The sequence below is a fragment of the Branchiostoma floridae genome, chromosome 4 (assembly GCF_000003815.2).
Source record: "Branchiostoma floridae strain S238N-H82 chromosome 4, Bfl_VNyyK, whole genome shotgun sequence".
Classification (NCBI taxonomy): Eukaryota; Metazoa; Chordata; class Leptocardii; order Amphioxiformes; family Branchiostomatidae; genus Branchiostoma; species Branchiostoma floridae.
The window spans coordinates 14,163,510-14,184,600 of record NC_049982.1 but is presented as its reverse complement, the minus strand read 5'-3'; the positions used below and the strand labels follow the sequence as shown (position 1 = coordinate 14,184,600).

Sequence of the window (21,091 nt, the reverse complement as noted above, 5' to 3'; positions counted from 1 at the left end):
CTACCTAAATCAGCATAGTCAGTTTGACAGAACTGCCTCCGGCCTCCGAAGCACAGGTCATACACAGGCTCACGGGGACCCAGGTCCTGATTTCCCTCTGTTTAATGGAAGTGATTTGTTAGTTGTGATACATTTGACTAGTCAAGTATGCCAAAATACTACAAATCTTGCTTGGAACAAATCTTGCATGTGAAATAAACATCCATTGCAGACAAATTCCAATATACATTTGGAACAATGTAACAGCTGCAGAGGCCAGGTGGAATGATAAAAACTACAGACAGAAATATAAAGCTATGTACCTTCTATTGCAGCAAATGCATCACAGGTGTACTTGTAGGTAACAAAGCCATAGTTGTCCCTGCAATGAACCAACAGCAAATTCCTCTGTCATTAAGTGTTCTACTTTCAAATTGCCTCCTGTCCACATGGAAGCACGCAATGATTTTCATTAAAAAATTGTACTGTAAGAAAAATAATTTCATGTAGAACATCACATAAATCTTGTGTGATAATTGGCAGTACAAAGATAGTACCAGCAAGGTATCTATCAATTCATCAAGATACTTAACCCTCTAATTTGACATACTTATGTACTAGCTATTGAAGAGCACATCAAATATTTATGAAGTGAATTATCATTAAATTTTGGAACATTGATCGCTCATGAAATAACAATTAATATGGGCTCAGTAAAAACATGACACATCACTAGGCCTACTCACCCTGCATCCCTGAAGTGAACACTGACTTCTTCGATCGGCCCAAACCTTTGGAAACGCCTGCGAAGTTCCCCTTTGGTGGTTCCTACCCGGATCTTCCCCACGTACACCACACGTCTCTCCTCCTGACAGCACAAACACGCCATGTCAAACATCTTACAAACGCTCTGCTTCAGCACAGTCCACATAATGTAGACTCAAATACCCCTGTCTAATACATTATGACATATGCAGCTAATCATACACGCAACTTGTTTTCGTTACGTCTTGCTATAATTATATACATGTGCATGTTATAGATATGTGTATGTTAATGTTGCGACAGTTGGTACACATGATATATATTGCTCTCTTTTTAAACAAACCACAGGCGCCATGGTGTGGTGAAAATATGCTGTGTGTTAGTAAGAAAGGTAAGAGGGGATTCCTGAGAGGCTCTAATTACACATCTTACAGCTGCAGTCGGTCTTTCTTGCACAATGATTGAACGAGTCATTAGTTTTGGAGGACATTCCCACCATACGAGAATAAGAAAGTAATATGAACACTTACAATTTTCTTTTTCTTCTCTTCCAGTTTCATCTCTTGCTCCCGTTGTCTCCACAGTTGTTCCTGTCGCAGGTATTCACGTTCGTCCTGTGAAGACCGCTTGCTACGGCGCAGCCTGCTGGAATGTCTGGGGTGTGAACGCGACCAATACGGTGACCTTGACCGAGAGCGTGACCTTGAATGGGACCTAGTCCTTGATCTTCTAGACGATCTGGAATGAGATCTAGAATGTGACCTAGAGTGAGAATGTGATCGAGAGCGAGACCTGGACCGATGCTTTGAATTTTCCTTCAGAACATCCTTAGTCCTACAGTTTCTCATTCTGTCTGTTGAACTTTTCCGTCTCCTGTTTTCTTCACGATCTGAAGATGGAGAACAAGTCCTACTTTTCACAGTTGTAGGTTGATAATACTCTGGAAGACGTGAGTAGTGCTCTGCATCATCATCTTCCTCCTCACTCATGTCCATGTCTGACTCACGCGGTAAGCTGTCAGCTTTAGAGTTTTCTTTATTTGCTTCAGGAGGAATGAACACTTTGCCACTTTCCATGTAGCCGGGTAGTCGTGAGAAAAAGCTGCCATCCTCTTCCTGCTCCATTGAGGCTGCAGCCGACGGCTGTTCCTCCACAGGTGAAGAGGGTCGAGAGTTCTCCCGGCTGGCCGTAGGAGTGGGCATGATCTTACCACTGCTTATGTAAGGTGGAAGCTTGGAGAAGAAGCCAGGCTCCTCATCCGATGCTGGGAGCTCCCCTTCCTCCATTTCTGCTTCTAGCTCTTGCTGAGTTTTTTCTGCATCAGGCTTTGCTTCACCTAAAGATTGCTTGGTGTCTTTCTCCACTTGGGATGTTGTTTCTAATTCATTGGCTTCCTGGTCTGTTATCTGGGTATCTGATTTTTTTCCGTTGACCGGTAGGGACAGAAGGTCTTCTCCTTCAGTGCTATTCTCCAGCTTACAATCTGCGATGGGGACACACATGTCTTGCAACAAGGACTGGCCTTCAGACGCTGTGTTGGTGTCTCCAGTGACATCAGACTTGCTACTGGACTGCTCGGGTTGTGAGCGGTGTCTACATCGGCATCTCGTGTCCCCTTGCACCTGCTGGACCAGGTACGAGTGGCAGTAGTCGTGATCCAGGAAGAGGGCGCTGTCGCCATTTTTCAGGTCGCTGGAGGCGGACAGCTGCAGGAGGCTGTCACTGGACCGGCTGTCCGTCCCCGAGTCATCACTGCGGCTCTTTTGAGAGTCACATGAAGTCCTCCTCTTCTTACTGACGACCTTCTTGCCTTTGGACTTGATGGACTTGGGAGATTTTGGGTTCTTGAGATGGTCTGTAGACTTCCCCCTGGAAGACTTTGCGGAAGACTGGTGATTCCTAGTCTTTTTCGGCAGTGGATCGGTAAGAATGGCTCCTTTCCTTGTACTGCTGATTAAAGCCCTCAAACGGTCAGTTGTTCTCCCTGGGAACATTAAACATACATGGAGGTTAAATGTTATTCCTTATATGCTTTTGTCTACTGGTATCATAAGTTGAATCATTCCAAACTCTACTTTATCTTCTTCTTGATTTAGATTCTCCATCATAAACTGGGCACATATGTACCAGTGAAAACTTACCAGTGACTATATTGAGTAATACTATTGTAGTTGATAAACTTAAGAACATGTCTGAATGGAATTACATTCCAATGGTATGAAGCCCATATCATCCTACTTCAATACCAGTGTGCCATGTACCACATGTTGTCAATGGACACACAGACACACATACACATATCCATTTACACACACACACACACACACACACATATATATATCCATCTCAACAAAGTTGAATCATTGGCAGTTGCCACTTACTGGATTTATCCAGGGACATCCCATTGGCAGTCACAAGGGCAGCCAGCTTTGAACTGTGAACACAAAATGCAACAGATCACCACAATGAACATGTACAAATGTAACAGTAGGATATGGAAGGACTGTAAGATGTGGACTGAGGAAACTGGTGCTACATTTGTGTAATAAGAACACAGTCACACTCATAGATCATAAAAAGGCTTAATCATTAGAAATTGATGCCTGTGTTCAGACGAAACTGTGAGACATGTTGCTGAGGTGAACGGTGCACTCCTGATACCAGAACACATATCCGTGAGCGTAGATAACCTTACAGTCATGGAGAAAGCCTCTTACATACCACATCCAGTGCCTTTAGACAGAAGAATTGTTTCCATCATGGATGCCAAACTCACCTTGCCTGGAGGTTAGGTCTGAGGTATGGCATCCTTCCGTTCACTTTCTTTGGTGGACCTAGAGGAGAGATCAACATCACACTTCCATTAAGGCACTAGCATGAATCACTCGCTGCATTAAGACTCCTCTCTGCCACGTGGTGGTGGCTTAGGTCAGCATGAGGGAGTAACTACATGTAGGGGTTCTTTAGGGATTTGCACTCTGGACAATGTATGTTACATCTCAGTGGAATGTCCAGCACATTTCCTTACAATCAAGTGCAGACAGCAATTGATCTTTCAGCAGTACAGATACTCCCTTCGAAATATTATTGCAATCTTGCAAACTGATGTTCAAACTGATGTACTTTTTTTTCTATTTCTTAAAATGCGCTGTCTGCAGTGTTGTTGGAAATTGTTCAGAGCTACATTTTGTTCTATAGCGGAGGCACTCTTGGCCTGCTCAGGACTGCAATTACAAGTGTACACAAGCAGGAATCGATTCTTGGCAAGTCATGATAAGGCTGCAAATGTCCTACTGACGGGCCAGGAAAGTCTTTATGTGTGAATAATGACGTAATGGAATAATAAATCCTTCTCTGGTAGATGTACCTTCTGCCTTCTCTTCGAACTGCTCCAGCAGGTTGGTGACGTCAGTGGCCTCGATACCTGCATATACAGAACACAGCAGACATGTACTACACACTGCACCATACGCAAACCACAGTTACAAATACATGCACAGAACCACACAGTTATGTTCACCCTAAGGTATTAGTATTGTCTCCAAAACTTTGAGATTTGCTTCTTGCAGTTCCCTATATCTTTGAAAATGGGTTCGGAAAGCTGGTAACCACCTAGAATGTCAAATCGATCATTCCCAAGTGTTAGGGTTCAAGAAAGCAGCAAAGATTCCATTTGGCATTCAGCGTGTAGCAAGCCAGTCTGTCATGCTGCCTTTTGAATTTTACACATCTTCTGTCAATGTTAACATGTGAGGGAGAGCAATGAAAATTTAGACAGCCTATCTTCACAGACGAACGACAAACACACAGAAAGAGGGGGTGGGAATACAGAAAAGAAATATGAAGATGATGTAATGAACATGAACATATAGTGATATACAGATTTCATGACAAAGGAAAATAATGTAATTTGTACTTCAATAAGTTGTTTCTACATTTATCACAATAAAAATGCACAATAGGCATTTTACTGTATCATCTGTATGCTAGCCTTGTGGGTAATTTCTCCTCGGAAGTTTTAGGGTTTGGAAAAATCATTCTGATATTGAACAGCTTGAATGCAATACATTTCATAAAATTGCTTAGTCCAAACTCAATCCGTACAGTACTTATTGAGAACTAGACATGTAACATGCAGGAAAGGCAAATAAGAGCATGGACGTCCACTTCCTCTCAGATGATAAATTTGCAGATAGGTTATACATAACACAACATTGACTATACATCATACTTGTTTAAGCTTTCATGGCAAGAACTGTAAATTGGTAACTAAAAGGCACATTATACACACATGTCATGGATGAATTCAAAATTACAGAATCACAGTATATATCACAACAGTGGCAGAATATGAATGACAAAGTAAAGTTATTTTGCCTTATAATATTCTGTAAATTTGTCTAATTCATTCAAAATGATTGTTTCATAATAGAAACGATCTAATGAATCATCAGATGTAATTATCCAGATGTTAGTTCTACCCACCCAGTCATTTAATTAGCCATCAAAAACACAGGTAGTGCCAAGAAATTCTAAACACAGATGGTATTTCATCAAGATGTTTAGGGGCCATGTTTGAGACAAGGGAAAATCAGATCCTGGTGGGAACAACTACAGAAAAAGAAAATCTCATCCTTTGATAACTGAAAGTCTTGTGTTGTTGTTTTTTTTCCACAGTTTTTGGATGACTGCTACTTGTTTGACTGCTGTACTACAGAATTATTTCAACGCCAAATTTAAAATACCTCGGAAATGTCAGGTACCGAGTACAATCAGGATGAGGAGTCAAGAAACATCATGCCAAAAGGAACTCATTACACATGAAGAAACCTTTCGGTTGCAAGTGCAGACATTACCATGGTGATAGATGCTGAAGCTGAGTTCCTGCTGACTGATATAGAGAGAGGATTACAGACTGTAGCCAGCTGATTAAAATGCTTTGATGTAAATGTACGAGTCTGTCTCCCAAGGCAGATCATTCTCCATTTCTCAGGGCCATTTGGCTGGCAACCCTGATGCATGACGGCTTAATTTGGCCAACCATTTCCTTATCAAAGCTTGCAGCTCCAGGAAAATAGACCCAGGAGTATGTTCTCATCATGAGAGCACTGCAAATCAGGGAGGCATACATATGTACTCTTAGAGAGGCTAGCATGCAAATGGTGAGACTTGGCTCACCTAAAATATCTGTCATCAGGGATGGATGAAAGTCTGAATATGTGAGATAAAAACCAGAAAACTGTATTGTGAGTACAAAGTAATATTGGTGTTTTTGTTAAAGCACTACTACTGTAGAGTGAGAAAACGCTATCAAAGATTGTGTTACCATTTTTCAGGTACAAAACAGGATTTGATTCGTACTAGATTTCATGTGGACATTAATCTATATCATGACTTAACGTTAAACAACATCATAATTGTAGGAAAGACCTGGAAATCTACAGTTCTTAAATTGTTAAAATGTGTCTTAAGATAGAACATGTCTTAATAAAATCCAGTCAGAACCAGTGTTGCCTGATCATTACAAATTTCTTCCAGTCTTCCCCAAATATATTTCCCATACTTAAAGGATTAGCCATACTCATCATAGACGTGACAGGAAGCCAAGCATGCTGAAGCCACTTTAGCTGGCTTACCTATCTATGTGAGCTTTTCTTGATTACACAAACAGTACCAGCACTGAAAATAATCTTCCCAGGACATAGCAAGCACAATCCATTAACTCAAGTCCTAACATAATCAAACATTTCCGGACAAGATGAACCATTGACATCTGACCATGTTGATACTGTAACATTCTGGGCCAGTTGGTACCAAATTGAACAGCATTTAGCATACATACATATAACAGCATGAAAACTCTTTGCCTTATGTCTCACAAGGGATGAAGAGGATATGGTTATGGTTATGAAAACTATGCCGTCATGCCAACATTATAGCTGAAGGTTAACTACATGTAGTGCAGATCACCATTTATTATATTACCTGCAATCACAAATCACATTACCTATAATCACAAAACTTCCCATAATTACTATCATCAATACTTTCAACAATACATTACCAATACTGCAGGACAAATTCTATTATCAGTGAGCACACAGATTTGAACTAGACCATACTACCCACTGTGAAATGCCTTCATGGACTTTCCTACATCAATTCCTGCTAGAAACATAATGGGGAGAATGGTGCATCAGGTTGAATTGTTGCTGAGAAGAGACTAATCTGTACTGTCTTGGCCATGGTGCTCGTATTGGACTACTACAATGTTGTAAAGGGTACACTATGGGCCACATTCCATGTCATGATTTGATGAGGCCAACAATCTGCCAGCCTATCAGCTACACATTCTCTCTGGCAACCTACATGTAACGTTGCATATTGATGTATAGCTTTCACAAAGGTTAACAAAATTTTATCTCAGATGTCTCACACATACTACATGTACAAAATGTATTTCTTTCCTTGGAAACAAGCATGCTTATGTAATACAAGCTAAACTAGATCACATTCAAGGACATATATCTATCTTACTATCTTACTATATAACAATGACATAGTCATACTACTACAAAAGCTAGCTTCCAGGCATCCAGAAAATCTGAAGATTTCTTATTTTAGTTATTCTTCCGGCTACTTGTACGTTTGACTATTGCATGACAGTAGATGTTATATTATAGCTATGCGAATAATTTTTGAACAAGCATAGCTGGCCATGACGATGACATTTATAGAATTTCATATCTGCCTCCCAACTGACATGGCTGTTGGTGTCAGTTACAGATGTGACATGTACCAGTCCAGGAGACACACCAGGGTAAATCTTCATGTAAATGGGTCATCATTTGCCTGTCATCAAGGCCATTTTCCTCGGACAAAAATTCTAGCAAGCTACTTTTAAACACAGAGTTGGTTTTGTAGTGTCCTCGATTTCTTTCACTACTGCCACAGAATTCACCAAGGCAGGGCTATCATCCTAAAGTCAGTACCCCTCCCTGAGTGCCATCAACCACCATTTCAACAACAGTGCCTCCATCTCAAGCCATGAGAGGTTGTCTCCCTGCAAACTGCCCTCAGTGTTGAATAACCCTGCCTTTATTGCTTCACAGGCCCTACCCTGGCTCAAAATCTCTGCTTAGAGAGTAGCTTTACTATAAAAAACGGAACCACAATGTATGTAGCTACATATATGGTGTCAGTATTCAGTAGACAGGACAAACATTTTTGTGGTGGTTTTAAATTCACTGTGAAGAGGTTATGATGAAAACCACCAATGAACACTTCCTCTTTTACTCTGCAAGCGGAGGATGATGGGGAAAATCATGACCTGTCAGTGTTAGTGGGGTTGGCTGACCAAAAAAATGCATGTAACAAAAAGGTCACAATTTTCCCAATCAACCTCTGCTTGGAGAGCATTTCCCCTTTACAGTCCACAAAGATCAGGAGATGTAGAGAATTCCTTCTCCACTGAGTACTATAACATAAGCTGTAGGCATGTTAATGCATCAGTGTCAGTCAGCTGTAGCAATGCAGTGAAACCAGTGAGAGCAATGTGACCCTTCTTTCATGGTTGGTACTGACGGTCAGGAGTTACCACTATCATCAAATTATCTTACTACACTGGTCCTATATCTGATCATCCTCAGAGTCTCTTCTAAAATAGGAGGGATGCTAACTTGAGATGTTGCTCCTGGAACTGATTTATCACTACACCTACATAGAAGAGTGAGGCATGATGTGAGCCGGGAAACTGATCCTGCCTGTGACGTCAATGTTACCCTGCTGCACCACGTTGCAGCCTCCTACTGGTCCTCAGCCTGGCTGCTCTGACATCATAGGAGCTATAAATGGCTCTGTAGTCTGGTGGGAAATGCCCTCATTTTATCGCTCCCTGGAGCATGGATCCTGTGACCGTCCTGTCTAGTAGGTTACTATATGTGAGGCTAGAGTCTAAAATTGTTAGGTTCCTCCCTATTGGTGATGTATCTGAGCCATGAACGTATAGACTTCTATATCCAGGAAAATCTTACTTTGAATTTGTGGTTATCATTATCAACATCTTTTTGTATACATAATATCCTTTTGAAATTGTGTATATGCATACATATGACTACATAAACATGCAACTGCAATGTAGCAGACAGAAGTTGCACCCAATGAAAAATGGTTTCGACGCTTCACTTCCTATTTGTGAAATACGAGGCTGTGTGATAGAGAGTACTGCATGATATTTGAGGCTCTATTTCCTACAGATCCCTTCAAACACATTAAAACACAGTCGGGCAGCATTACCTGTGTACTGACCCGCTGCATCCAGGATTATGAACAACTCTGGTCAGATTTTAGACTGCAGATTTGGCAACCACACGGATTCAAGGTCACAATAATTAATTCATCACCCTTTCACAGCTTGGTACATAAACCTTTATCTGAGCGAGCTTGGTGCCGAGCATGTGAAACCACGTAACAAAAATTTGTAATATCTGCTGCCCAGTTCATTACAACAAATGATGACAATCCCATCATGTAGGGTGTTCTCATTAAAATCCAAAAACATTACAGGAACCCAGAATTACTTTGGCCTTGACTTTAAACAAGACGGGCCAATGATCAGCCAGCTGGCTTGAAAGATGAGTCCATATACATCTAAGATCAGTGATGTTACATTATAGCAGATTCTACCCCTGGCATTAACCAAGTCTTGCACTGCACAAAACATAGGTATTGATCTCCACTATTCCATTAGGCACTAATCTTCCTTCTAACACCAGGATTGCCTCAGCTGGCTCCAAGGACTTTAGAGGGGCAGGGATATGGATGGTCCATAAGACACGCTGACCGAAAAACCCATCAAACAGACAGGCATACATTTCTCATTGCGTCGCATCAACCAGAGGGGGACATATTGGTATAAGTTTCTTGGCACTGCCTGGGATTTGCACATGCATGCGTGGTGAACATCATGTGACAAGGGCATGACACTGTGGTTTGTGACTCACCTATTTCATGGCCTGACGCTCGTCTTCGGCGAGGCAGGGGGGCCTCCAGCACAGCCTCGCCATTCAACAAGAGCTTCTCCAGCTCAGGGTGCTTATGGCCATTCTCATGCTCATGTACACTGGTACTGACACCCTCGGAGTGCTTACATGGGGAGCTGGGGGTGGAGTCAGACGCCGAGTCGTTGGTCCGAGGACTCAAACTGTTGGCCGGGGTGTTGAACGGGAAGGCAGTTTCCGTCTTCGAACTGGACGCCAACTTGGCCAGCTAGGAAACGACAAAGTCCAACTTTGCACTATAGCAATAAGAACACAAAGGTTGTGCACTATACTAAAACATGCAGTTGGTTAAGAAGATCAAATTCAGCAGCTGTGTTGATGATCAGCTTTGATGATGACGTTATAGTAGCAGCATTCACTTCAATGCTAAATGACGTATAATAAAAGATGCAATCGGTTTTCAAGGATGCAGGCCATTTTCGCAATGTAGATAAATGCTGGAGTGGGCCATGATGCTATATTAGTATATAACTATATATTTCTATATACAAGCTGTCCAGCTTATCCCACATCCTTTCAAGCTAACCCCCTGAAGCTGGGCACAAACCCATTAGGGACAGACCACAAACTACATGATGCAGAAACAATAAAAGAAATCAAAGGGTGTGCTCCCATAAACCCCTTCCATTAGGTTTTGTGGTTTGTCCCTTACCTGGTTTTTCCTGTGAAGCAATACATCTTCCAGCCTGATGGGTTCCCTGCTGTATCCCATCGGCGTGTTAGGAGGCGTCAGCAGCAATTTTTTAAGCTGAGCGAGAAGCAACAGAAAGCTGTTAACATAGATCATTTCACCATGCTGTCTTCCGTAAATGCAAAATGAATGGAACAGATCAATAGCAAAGAGTATTTGGCACCACGATTTGCAGATATGATATTCACCTTAGGGCAGGAGCAAAAAACTTAAACTTGCACATCAGGTCTAAAATATGCAACAAAACGTGACACTAAAAAATAAAACTAAACAACTATTACTATTAGTAAAAATCAACTGTGCACATGTTATAATAAAAGTTTGGCAACTTCAGGCAAGACATTCATACGCAGATCAAAAGACATCAGACTCCTCTCCAGTGCATTGAACAAAAATGAGAGTGGGACAATAAAAATTTCTTGTTTTCAACTAATATGCCAGGATTTGGAAAGGGGTCTATTAGTCACCAAACTTGTACTTATTTTCTCACCAGTGACGTCTCCCTGTCATCCCTCCTGGTGGGTCCTGTTGTGCTGTCAGGGGAGGACAGCTCTCCATCACTCTGACCAAGCTGGTCCAGTCCAACAATCCCCAGGGGGGAGTCCATGCTGTCAAAGGACTCATTAAGGATGGCCAGCAGTCCTGCTTCATTTTCAGCATCCAAAGTTTCCTGTGAACAACAAGGTACCTAGATGAAAGAAAGATATAAACACGGATATGAAAATGACATTTGTGAAACAGGACAATACATTGATTACACTTGGGACAGTAAAAAATGTACTTTGAACATGTTAAAGAACCAAATCTACCTATAGGGAAGAAAAGTGTGGTACACGGCAGCACACAAGCTATCACAAACACGCACACACACACACACATACAAAAAAAATATGATACATGCACACACTTCTCCATATTGATCAGTTTTGAAAACCCTTCTTTTTTTTCAACAGCTGGACTACAGACCAGGTGTTTTATGCAGTGTGGTACCAAGTATGACAATGATGCAATTTAGATTTAGCACTCTAGAGGTGACAGAATACACGTATGTCACCTATAGCAGACTGCATGCAGATCTCTACCAGATCTCTGCAACATGCAGTTTTGCTTGGCCTTCAAAGGAGTAGACATCTCAACAGTGTTAATTTGCAATGCTAAAAATTTAGATGGTTAGCTTGTTTGAATACTTGCCTAACTTCCTAACCTGACCCCCATTTGATTACCTTTCCTATGAAGTACTGTACTATCCAAATCCAGCCTTTTCCCCAGAGGAAAATGATAGATTACATTATACTCTGTATAGAATATGCCCTTCATTATCGTTAGGTCATCAGACCTGTTTAGTATGCAAAACCGAGAGCAAATTCAGTAGCTGGGATCGCTGCGGTAATTATGCCACCAGAAGGTCAACAACACAATCTAACTACTTAACATGGAAATACTGGACTGGACAGGTATGGGCTAATTGCAATCTTGCACGTGCGACCTTTTTGTGGCATGTTAGAGAGCTTGGGGAAGACTAATGTACAGCTCGAGGAATGTGTCACTGATGAATACAAGTCACTTCAACTGAATGGGTGAGGTAGCCACCACCAGGCTGGGGGAACAAAGGTCACCTTACATTGCTTATAACACCTAGCCAGAAGAAAAACAGGCTTAAGAAGTCTGCATTTCACACATCTAAGTTTTACTTTTTGCACATCTTGAACTTTACTTCTGAGTGTGGGTAACTATAGAAGATGTGATGGTTACACATTGTGAAGTAAGTTATCAATAATAGATAAGACAATTTGAAGGATATTTAAGAATGTTTTTCTTCTCTCATGATGACACGCTATGCATAATAAAAAGAATTGTTTGTATTACCAAATACATATTTTGAAGGTTACCTTAAAACTTGTGAAAAATAATTTGTGTATCAAAAGCCTATCAACTCAATGTACATATATGTTAACTTGACCACTCCCCTGTAAAATATTGCAGTTCCTTTACTTTCTAGTCTTGTGACAGAGAGAGGCCAAGTTCAATCTGTTGTAGGATTAGGCAGCATGTCCAGCCAAGCATAACTCCCAACACAGGCTGACTGATGATCAGCTCTCAGATTTATCACTAATGGATGCAATCCAATCAGATTGTAATGTCCTTGGGGAGTTCTCACACATTGGGTGGTAGCACACCCCACTACCAGATAATGTCCTCTCCCACTAAAAACATTTTAGGCTGAAAACGATCAATGTTTTCTGCAGTATTTTCAATATTTGTTGCCAACACATACTAGTTGAAATTTCCAACGTTTGCGCAAGAACCACTCTATACCGTGCAGTGCTTGCACAACTTTAATAACTTTAACTACAAGTCTAGTCACATTCCTTATTTAACTTACCCACTGTTAACCTGCTCTGCAATTGGCAATAAAGCAACTTTTACTCTTCTGTTACTCGACTCATTGTGTTGTAAAGAAAATGAATAAAGAAATAAAAAAGGCCATTGTGTCTTAAATTGACCTTTGGCTGAAACCCAGTGGTCTTTATTACAGTTTCTATAACTTAAATAAAATAAAACCGTACATGTGTATGACAACTATGCAGTGTTCTCCCTGAGTTAGGTTATTACGAGAAACTTTCCAGTACGGCTCTAATAAAAACCTAACACTGATTACAGCTATTATTATGGCCCCTTTACATGGGGCACAATAAGGCTTGCCAGATGATCAGAGGATAATCTTACTTCATTGCAGTCACAAACACTATTACACGACTTATGCATGGGGGACTTCAGCCGCCACTGTTGTAACCTTCATTTACAATAAACACAAAATCCAATCAGTGAGATGGAGACGGTCAGACTGAGAGCCATCTGCAAGGTGATGTGATCATTTATCATGTAACACATTAAGAGACTTCAAACTCAACCATGACCGTACTGGGCTTTGAAGGAATCGGGCTTGAAATTCGGAGACTATTGAAAAAACATCCATGAATGTCAAAGACATGCAACATTAATTCTACAGCCCACATGGCCTTGTAACATCTCCAAGGCTGAAATAATTTATATCACACAGAATCTATTGATTGACGGACTACTACAGTTACAGTCATTCGTTGCTCTTAAGAACTTGTATTGGATTTTCTGATTCAAGACCAATGTTACATGTACCAAGCTAGTGCTTTGACAGAATGATAAAAGGCCAGGCAAATTTCAGCAGCCTGAGGACAGAGAATTTCCTATCATAGACAGTTAAGTTAAAAAAAAAAATATTGCGCCAATTTCTGTACTAACTTTGAACTTGAACACATGTATGAAGGAAAATCACCCTGCCATCATATTCTCTCCTGCTTGATGGTTTGAAATACAGTAAGGTAGGCACACGGTTTCCTATTTTTGCCACATGGCTTCATATGTTGAACAAGTTATCAGTGGCGATACCATAACAAAAAGATGATTTCAGGTACAGTGACATCGGATTTGACGTCAAAGTTTTGAAAGCTTGCAAGAATTACTTTGTAGCCAAGAGAGAGATGATCAGGTACATCAACTTGACCTTGGAGCTGAATATAAATTACAACACATGCAGAGCAAGTCAAGTGACAATGTCTTAAAACACTGACAGAGACAGTAAATCTTCTACAGCAGAGCTGAACTTTCATTTGCCCTATTTTGTTCACATACTGCAGCTCCAGGAAGAGCATGCACTTATATGATGAGGTGAAATACCTCATTACCAGATTTACTTTGATCTTTTATATAGTAGTGCATAGCTGGTCGGGGTCAGTTCCCAAACTTGGATATACTTAACAAGGCAATTTATGCACCGTATAAGGTGCTGAGATGTAAATATACACCAAAACCTGTTAGGCCTGTCACACATATAAATCATACTACTAATTACCTTTGCCAGAATGGCTAAGGTTATGTTTTGGGCTTGTGAGTCTGTGTGTGTGTCTGTGTGTCTGTGTGTCTGTCTGTTAACAGCATAACTCAAGAAGTCTTGGATGGATCCCAATAATATTTGGTAGGTGGGTAGGGGTCGGGAAAACGAAGGTCAAGTTCGATAATGGGCCCCCTAGCGGCTTGCTAAGGTACTGCAGCAGAACCTCAATTTTTGATATCTCGTGTTCTGGACATGCTGTGATCATGATTTTTGAGTGGTAGATAGCCCTCGAGGCAGAGAGTAAGTGCTGTGAGTTTGGGCCCCCTAGCGGCTTTTTTGGAACTGCAGGCGCCGGTTTCCTTTCAAACTTTGGATGAGAATAACTCTACAACGTGTTGACGGATCGTCATGATTTTTGGTATGTACATAGAATGAGTGATGACTTACATAATGGTATACTAATTATGCAAATCAGCAGCTAATTTGCATAATTAATGAGGAAAAATAATAAATCCACTACATTCCATGATAGGACTTTCAAACTTGTCACATATGTAGCTGGGAAGGAGAGAAATGTCGACAGATATCAATTATGCAAATGATGACCTCATTTGCATAATTAATGAGAAAATATGAACATGTTGATGGATCATCATGTTTTTTGTATGTAGGTAGCATAAGTGAAGACCTACATAATGAGATATCAATTATGCAAATCAACAGCTAATTTGCATAATTAATGAGGATATTTTATAAATTCACTACATTCCATGATAGGGCTTTAAAACTTGTCACATATGTAACTGAGAAAGAGAGAAATGTCAATACATATTTATCATGCAAATGATGATCTCATTTGCATAATTAATGAGAAAATATTAACGTGTTGACGGATCGTCATGATTTTCGGCATGTAGATAGCCTAAATGAAGACTTATATAATGTGATACTTATTATGCAAGTTTACAGCTAACTTGCATAATTGATTAGGAAAAGTTCATAAATCCACTGCATCCCATTAAGTCAGTATACACGTCGTATGTGAGACCCGCGCTTGAGTATGCGGCACCGGCGTGGCACTCGTCACTCACCAAGGTCCAAACAGCAAAACTTGAGAGAATTCAAAAGAGAGCTTGCAGGATTATCCTCGGAACTCAATATACTGACTATGCTTCGGCACTCTCCTCACTTGACCTCAACACCTTAGCAGACCGACGGATGAGTATCTGCACTACATTCGCGGAGTCGTTACTACGGTCATCAGAGTTCCGGGACTGGCTCCCCCCATCCAGACAGCAAACGATGGGACGTACCACTCGCAGTTCTGAGAAACTGGACATTCCATTTTGCCGAACTAACAGACATAAGAACTCACCGATACCATACCTGGTATACTTACTGAATAAGTAATTACTCATTAGAAACCGCTTCTGATATGTTTATTACTCAGTAATGATACAGCGTTTGTATGGCAACTTGATATTTTATACTTATTATAAATTTTAAGACGAATACCCTACAATATTCTAGTACAGAATTGCTTGTAGGACATTATGTAAAGTTTTTAATAGTGTGCCCGTTTTTTTTTTACTACAGCTGTTTGTAGTATGTGAATGTCGACGCAATTCAGCTATCAGCTGCTATGTCGTACATGTTGCAATAAAACTTGTCAAAACTTGTCAAACTTGTCAAACTATAGTACTTTCATCAAAGTTGTCACATATGTAACTGAGAAAGAGGGAAGAGAGTAAGAGGTGTATTTAAAGACTTTGAAAGAGAATAAGTCAAGAATGGATCAAAGGATCATCATGATTTTTGGTATGCTGATAGCTTTAGTAATGCTTGATACAATTTGATATCAATTAATTGTAAATTGGGATCTAATTTGCATAATAAATGCCGAAATTTTATAAACCAACTACAAGCATTTAATTATAAAGAAAATGAAATGAGTAACGCATTTGTCTACAGACATCATTCTACATAACAAACCTGGTTTATTTGGCAAAGGTATGTGTTTGTGGAACTCTAGTTTTAACTTATACTATAGAATATAGCGTGAAATTTCTGGACACCCCTCAAAAAAAATTAATTTGATTGTTAAGACCACCAAATCAATGTTTAGCCTTTGTCTAATACCCTAACCTTACATTTTGCAACACATTTACACTAGTAAGTAAGTGAGAGTGTCAGACTGAAGTTACATGAACATAGATAACAACTCTGTCACAGTGATTAAAACTGTATGGCCTGTACTTGTGTAAGTTGTACATGTATCTCAGATGCCTTCAGCAGCATTATTCTATTCTGTACCAGCTGAATGGCTACATAGCAACACAGCTGGGCAATCCCAGCTGGGCCAGGGATTCTTTCCAGAAGTGATCTAAAATTACCAGCCTACAAAAGCAGGTCAACCAGGATCCTTTCCACTAGCAATGGTGAAGTACTGGCTATATTACCACTAAGAGGCAGAGACAATGATGGAAGAACCACAAGCCAAAACACTTAGAACAATGAGTGGAAACCAGAGAACAATGCAACTACGTGCCTATCTGCTATTGCTCCTCCTAAATGTGTATCTGTAATTACTATTTGTCTAAAACATCCAGTGTTGCTCATTCTGACCTTTCATGCAATGTGGTTTTCCAAATAAAGTTCTTTTGGTATTGCTAAAAACAATGGCAAGATGAAATTTGACTACTACAATGTATGAATGTTATAAATCCGTGCATCCAATATCCTCTGAATGTATGCTTTCTTTCAAGGTCAACACCTATAAAAGTGATACAGACAAACTTCAACCATGCAGGCAGGAACATGTACAACTCTTCTTGCAGAACTGCAGGTTCCATTATTTCCATCTCCGGTCTTTCAAAACCAATTCCATTTCCTGCGATACATCACCTGCATTTGCTTTCCAGGCTACCTATCAATATCCCAATGGTGAGAATAGCCACCTCAATTGGATGCCTCTTTGCGTACAAGACATGCCATAACTCAACAAATAACAACGGCCTGCATTAAACCTAAGAGTATCATGCGTGTACGCGTAATATCTACTTGCCCGGTTCACAGTAACACACAATGAATAATAAATGATTAGACAAAGAACGGTGCAGGAGGTACAGCTTAATCATATCAGAAAGCTAACTTAAAGGTTTATGCAATCAATTTCCACAGCAATATTCAAAGCTGGACAGACATATAAAATCTCTCTGGTAATCTATCAGAAAAATGGATTGTGTCATTAACAAATTCAATATATATTTCGATACACACTAAACTAGAAGTATTTTGCTGAAGCTGTTACATCATCATTCAATACAACTTTTATCATCATTTTCTGTATTCCCTTAATGCTACAATTATGGGCTAAGATTAATAATAACAGTGGCAGATTTCTCAATGGATAAAATTGCATATACGTTATCATCAGCTTGTCATATTATATATCACGCATATATAGTACGCAAATTTGAAACATGAAATACCATGAATTAGATTACTCTCACCTCTCAAATAGAAGTACCCCCTGGAATAAAAGTACCCCCCGGACAAATCTTCAAAATCTAATAAAAGTACCCCCTGGAATAAAAGTACCCCCCGGAAAATTACCAAATTGACATGTAAACTGTGCCCATGCTACTTCAGTCCAAGAGAAGATGATAAGCAGGTAGGCTCTTTTTATTTATTTATGACTCAGTACCATATCAGTTATTTTTTATTTTTTATTTTTTATTACCATATCAGTTAATTGTATAAATAATGAACAGAATAATTCCCATGCTATTGCACATATTTTCTTTATCTGAGTGTCACACCATCAACAAAGATTAAAATAAAAGTAAAAAAATGACTGAAAATAAAAATTGAAGAAATAAAAAAAGAAGTTTATTTTATAATCATTGTTACAAAATAACATTTTGAAGAAACATTCCAACTTAAATTACCTTATTCACCACTTGTGCTATTTTCAATGTTGCAGAAACCAAGGTCATAGACACTGCCCCCTATCGAGATATACGGGTACTGCAGAAAATATATGATTCTCTCGCGCATTACCGCGAGATTCGGCGTGAGTTGATGAATCCAACATGGCGGATCTTTTCGAGCCGATTGAACGCTATGCTTTGTTTTGGAATGATTTTTTCGTTGCTGGAACATTAAAACAAGTTGACTACGGGTGAAAAATAGTGGAAAAGTATTGGTAACTTTTTAATTTGTTTGGTTGGTGGTTAATTTCTGTGTTTTGATAGAGAATTTACGGAAGTAAGCGACCGTGTGTGTAGCATGTGACCTCGATGTTTTCGTCTTTGTTCAGCGCAACATTTCAAGATTTTTGGAAGGTTAAAGATGGTCTTAAACGAAAAGGATATATTTTTTTACGAGTCCAGTACCGAATCACTTGTGTTCCGCTGTTTTTGGACCTGAACCAAAACGTTTTTGCAAGTCCAGAACTGGTCCTGCGTACCGGTACGCATCCCTAGTTATGTTTGGGTCATAGCGCTAGGGGCAGGGAAATCCGCGATGCCTCGTCCGAAAAATAGTGAATATTAAGCAAAAATACCGCGGAAATATGGGCAGAAAATACCAAACTTTCAATATTTTTTGGGTCCCTGGTTAGTAAAGAAAGCCCCAATTTGAAAAAAAAATAAACGTACCGTCTAAAATAAGGACGTACCGGGTGGATTTTGAGGCGGAAAAAAATAAACGTACCGGTACGTTTATTTGAGAGGTGAGAGTAGATGCTTAGATGGCAAATGGGTAAATATATGGCTGAACACATAAAATGATGTACTACTGTATCTACAAGTACTACTTTACTCAAATTATTGAATAGATTTAATATCTTTCTTGCGGTAAAGAATTTTTACACTTCTCCCTCTTCTGGTTTACAGAAAAACTGTCATTTGTTGTGGTTACCCAAAAGCACCTTGTGTTTTGTTCCAGATTATTCACTTTGCAGAGTGAAGAAATGTGTAGCAAAATGTAGCACCTGCAACAACTCCCTATGGTGTCACAGTGTCTCAAAACTAATATTTCACATCAAGTTGTCACCGCTGAAATATCTCACAGACTAAAACCATTATCATATCCATACTGTGGTGGCTACATAGTACATAATACACATTGTGTAAGTGTCAACATTCTGGCAAGGAGCCAGCTTGCCAGCCTGCCAACACACACAAAAATGCAACCTGAGCATCTTGACGACATGGCTGTTTTAGTTGTCATGGTCCTCAACAACTTTATTATCTATCCTGTCAATAAAAAAAAAAAGGCGATTGCTTGTTGTCTGGGATTAACAATGACCTTGAGTTTCATTGTATCCCTTGTGTAACACATTCACCACCTTGTCTCACCTCAGATAGTACTATCAGACACACAGGTAAGACAATACCCTGAATAGTCCCCACAGTCCCATTACATAGTAGATTAAAGAGATAATGCCTTTTCACTTGGCTAAATGACATCAATGGAACACAAAGGTCTTGTTGATAAGTGTTTCACATATTATCAGTGACTGTACAATACACACACAAAAATACCTTTACACAGTATCTAATGACGATTATGTTACCTGCGTACTTTGGTTAGTCTTCTTCACACAGTCACACATATAATGACCCCCAGCTGACATACCTTTACATTGGTCACAAGACAGCAAACATTACACAACCTACTAACCTGTATTGCTTGGTCTTCCAGCGTGTCAGTGGCCTCCAGGTGTGTAGAGACAATGCCAGACTGTTCATTGTACCATTTCAAGGCACTGAGAAAGCCCTCACAGTCAATATCTGTGTCGATTCCACCCAGGTCCATCAGAGAGTCCAGCCCGTCAGACAGCTGTGGCAGGCTTGCATTCTCTGCCACATTCTCCTGAAGCTGAAACAGCACATAAAAATACAATACAGTTAATGTTTGTGGTTCGGTCAGTACAACTCTACACATGAACATATTTAGCCTGGGGCAAGGGTACCAGACAAAGCTAGACTCAACTGAGGTGTTATGCTGATGTAGGAATAATGAGAGAAAGCCATAATTACAGAGTCAACTTCCCCATTATCTAAGCCATCAGCACAGAAAAGTTGTGGTAAACAAGCCACAGCAACTTGCCTGACCTTGTCTGAAATGTGCCATGCTGACCTTTGCGCAACCATGACTAGACTTGTGTCTACTGATAGATATGACATTATGACGGCTTTTAAAGAATTACCCCTTCTCTAACTTATCAATAATCATTTATCTAGTTGTTCAACTTAGAGACTTGAACATAAAGCCACACTTAGTAAATGACTAGCAGAATAACAAAAAAAGTGGATGACAAATGCATTCTGCTGTGACTTTCCATTTTTTCTACATGATTGATTTTCAGACGACAGAACATGACATCAGCATAGTGAAATAGTTTTTCACAATGGCACTGCTTGGGTACAAAGGTCAGGTTAGTCAAGTGGCTCACCCCATTTGCTGTGTAAACTGATTGTGTAATAAAAAACTGAACAGAAAAGGGGGCGTGACAGCATGAGCCAAAGGTCTCAGTCACAAGTAGACAGTGCAGGAAATGTTGGTGAGTGCTGTAAAGATTGCCAACATCCAATGCTTTACACAAAATATGTAAAACATAGCATGAACCATTAGTGCAATAATTTTAGTAGGTATTACTATTACCTGTGATGACAGTCCAAAAACATCTTCTACATTGTTCATAGAGCTTTTCACTAT

At 39.9% G+C, this 21,091-nt stretch overlaps 1 protein-coding gene across 6 annotated transcripts in view; it reads right to left on the bottom strand.

Moving 5' to 3' along the window:
- The window catches only part of LOC118413085 (peroxisome proliferator-activated receptor gamma coactivator 1-alpha-like), a 23,435-nt gene extending 2,344 nt beyond the window's left edge, over positions 1-21,091 (bottom strand). Inside the window, exons 1-12 of one of the 6 annotated variants that reach the window (XM_035816230.1) lie at positions 21,038-21,091; positions 20,054-20,251; positions 10,985-11,182; positions 10,456-10,551; positions 9,747-10,011; positions 4,112-4,168; positions 3,521-3,578; positions 3,126-3,178; positions 1,275-2,728; positions 726-847; positions 303-361; positions 5-97 (exon numbers count right to left, since the gene is read on the bottom strand). In XM_035816230.1, coding sequence (XP_035672123.1) covers positions 5-97; positions 303-361; positions 726-847; positions 1,275-2,728; positions 3,126-3,178; positions 3,521-3,578; positions 4,112-4,168; positions 9,747-10,011; positions 10,456-10,551; positions 10,985-11,182; positions 20,054-20,251; positions 21,038-21,076 — 2,692 coding nt within the window. In that variant the 5' untranslated portion in view covers positions 21,077-21,091. Of the gene's footprint in view, positions 1-4; positions 98-302; positions 362-725; positions 848-1,274; positions 2,729-3,125; positions 3,179-3,520; positions 3,579-4,111; positions 4,169-9,746; positions 10,012-10,455; positions 10,552-10,984; positions 11,183-20,053; positions 20,252-20,487; positions 20,542-21,037 lie in introns of those variants that run through there. The other 5 variants (XM_035816236.1, XM_035816231.1, XM_035816232.1 and 2 more) reach the window with 5 other exon arrangements.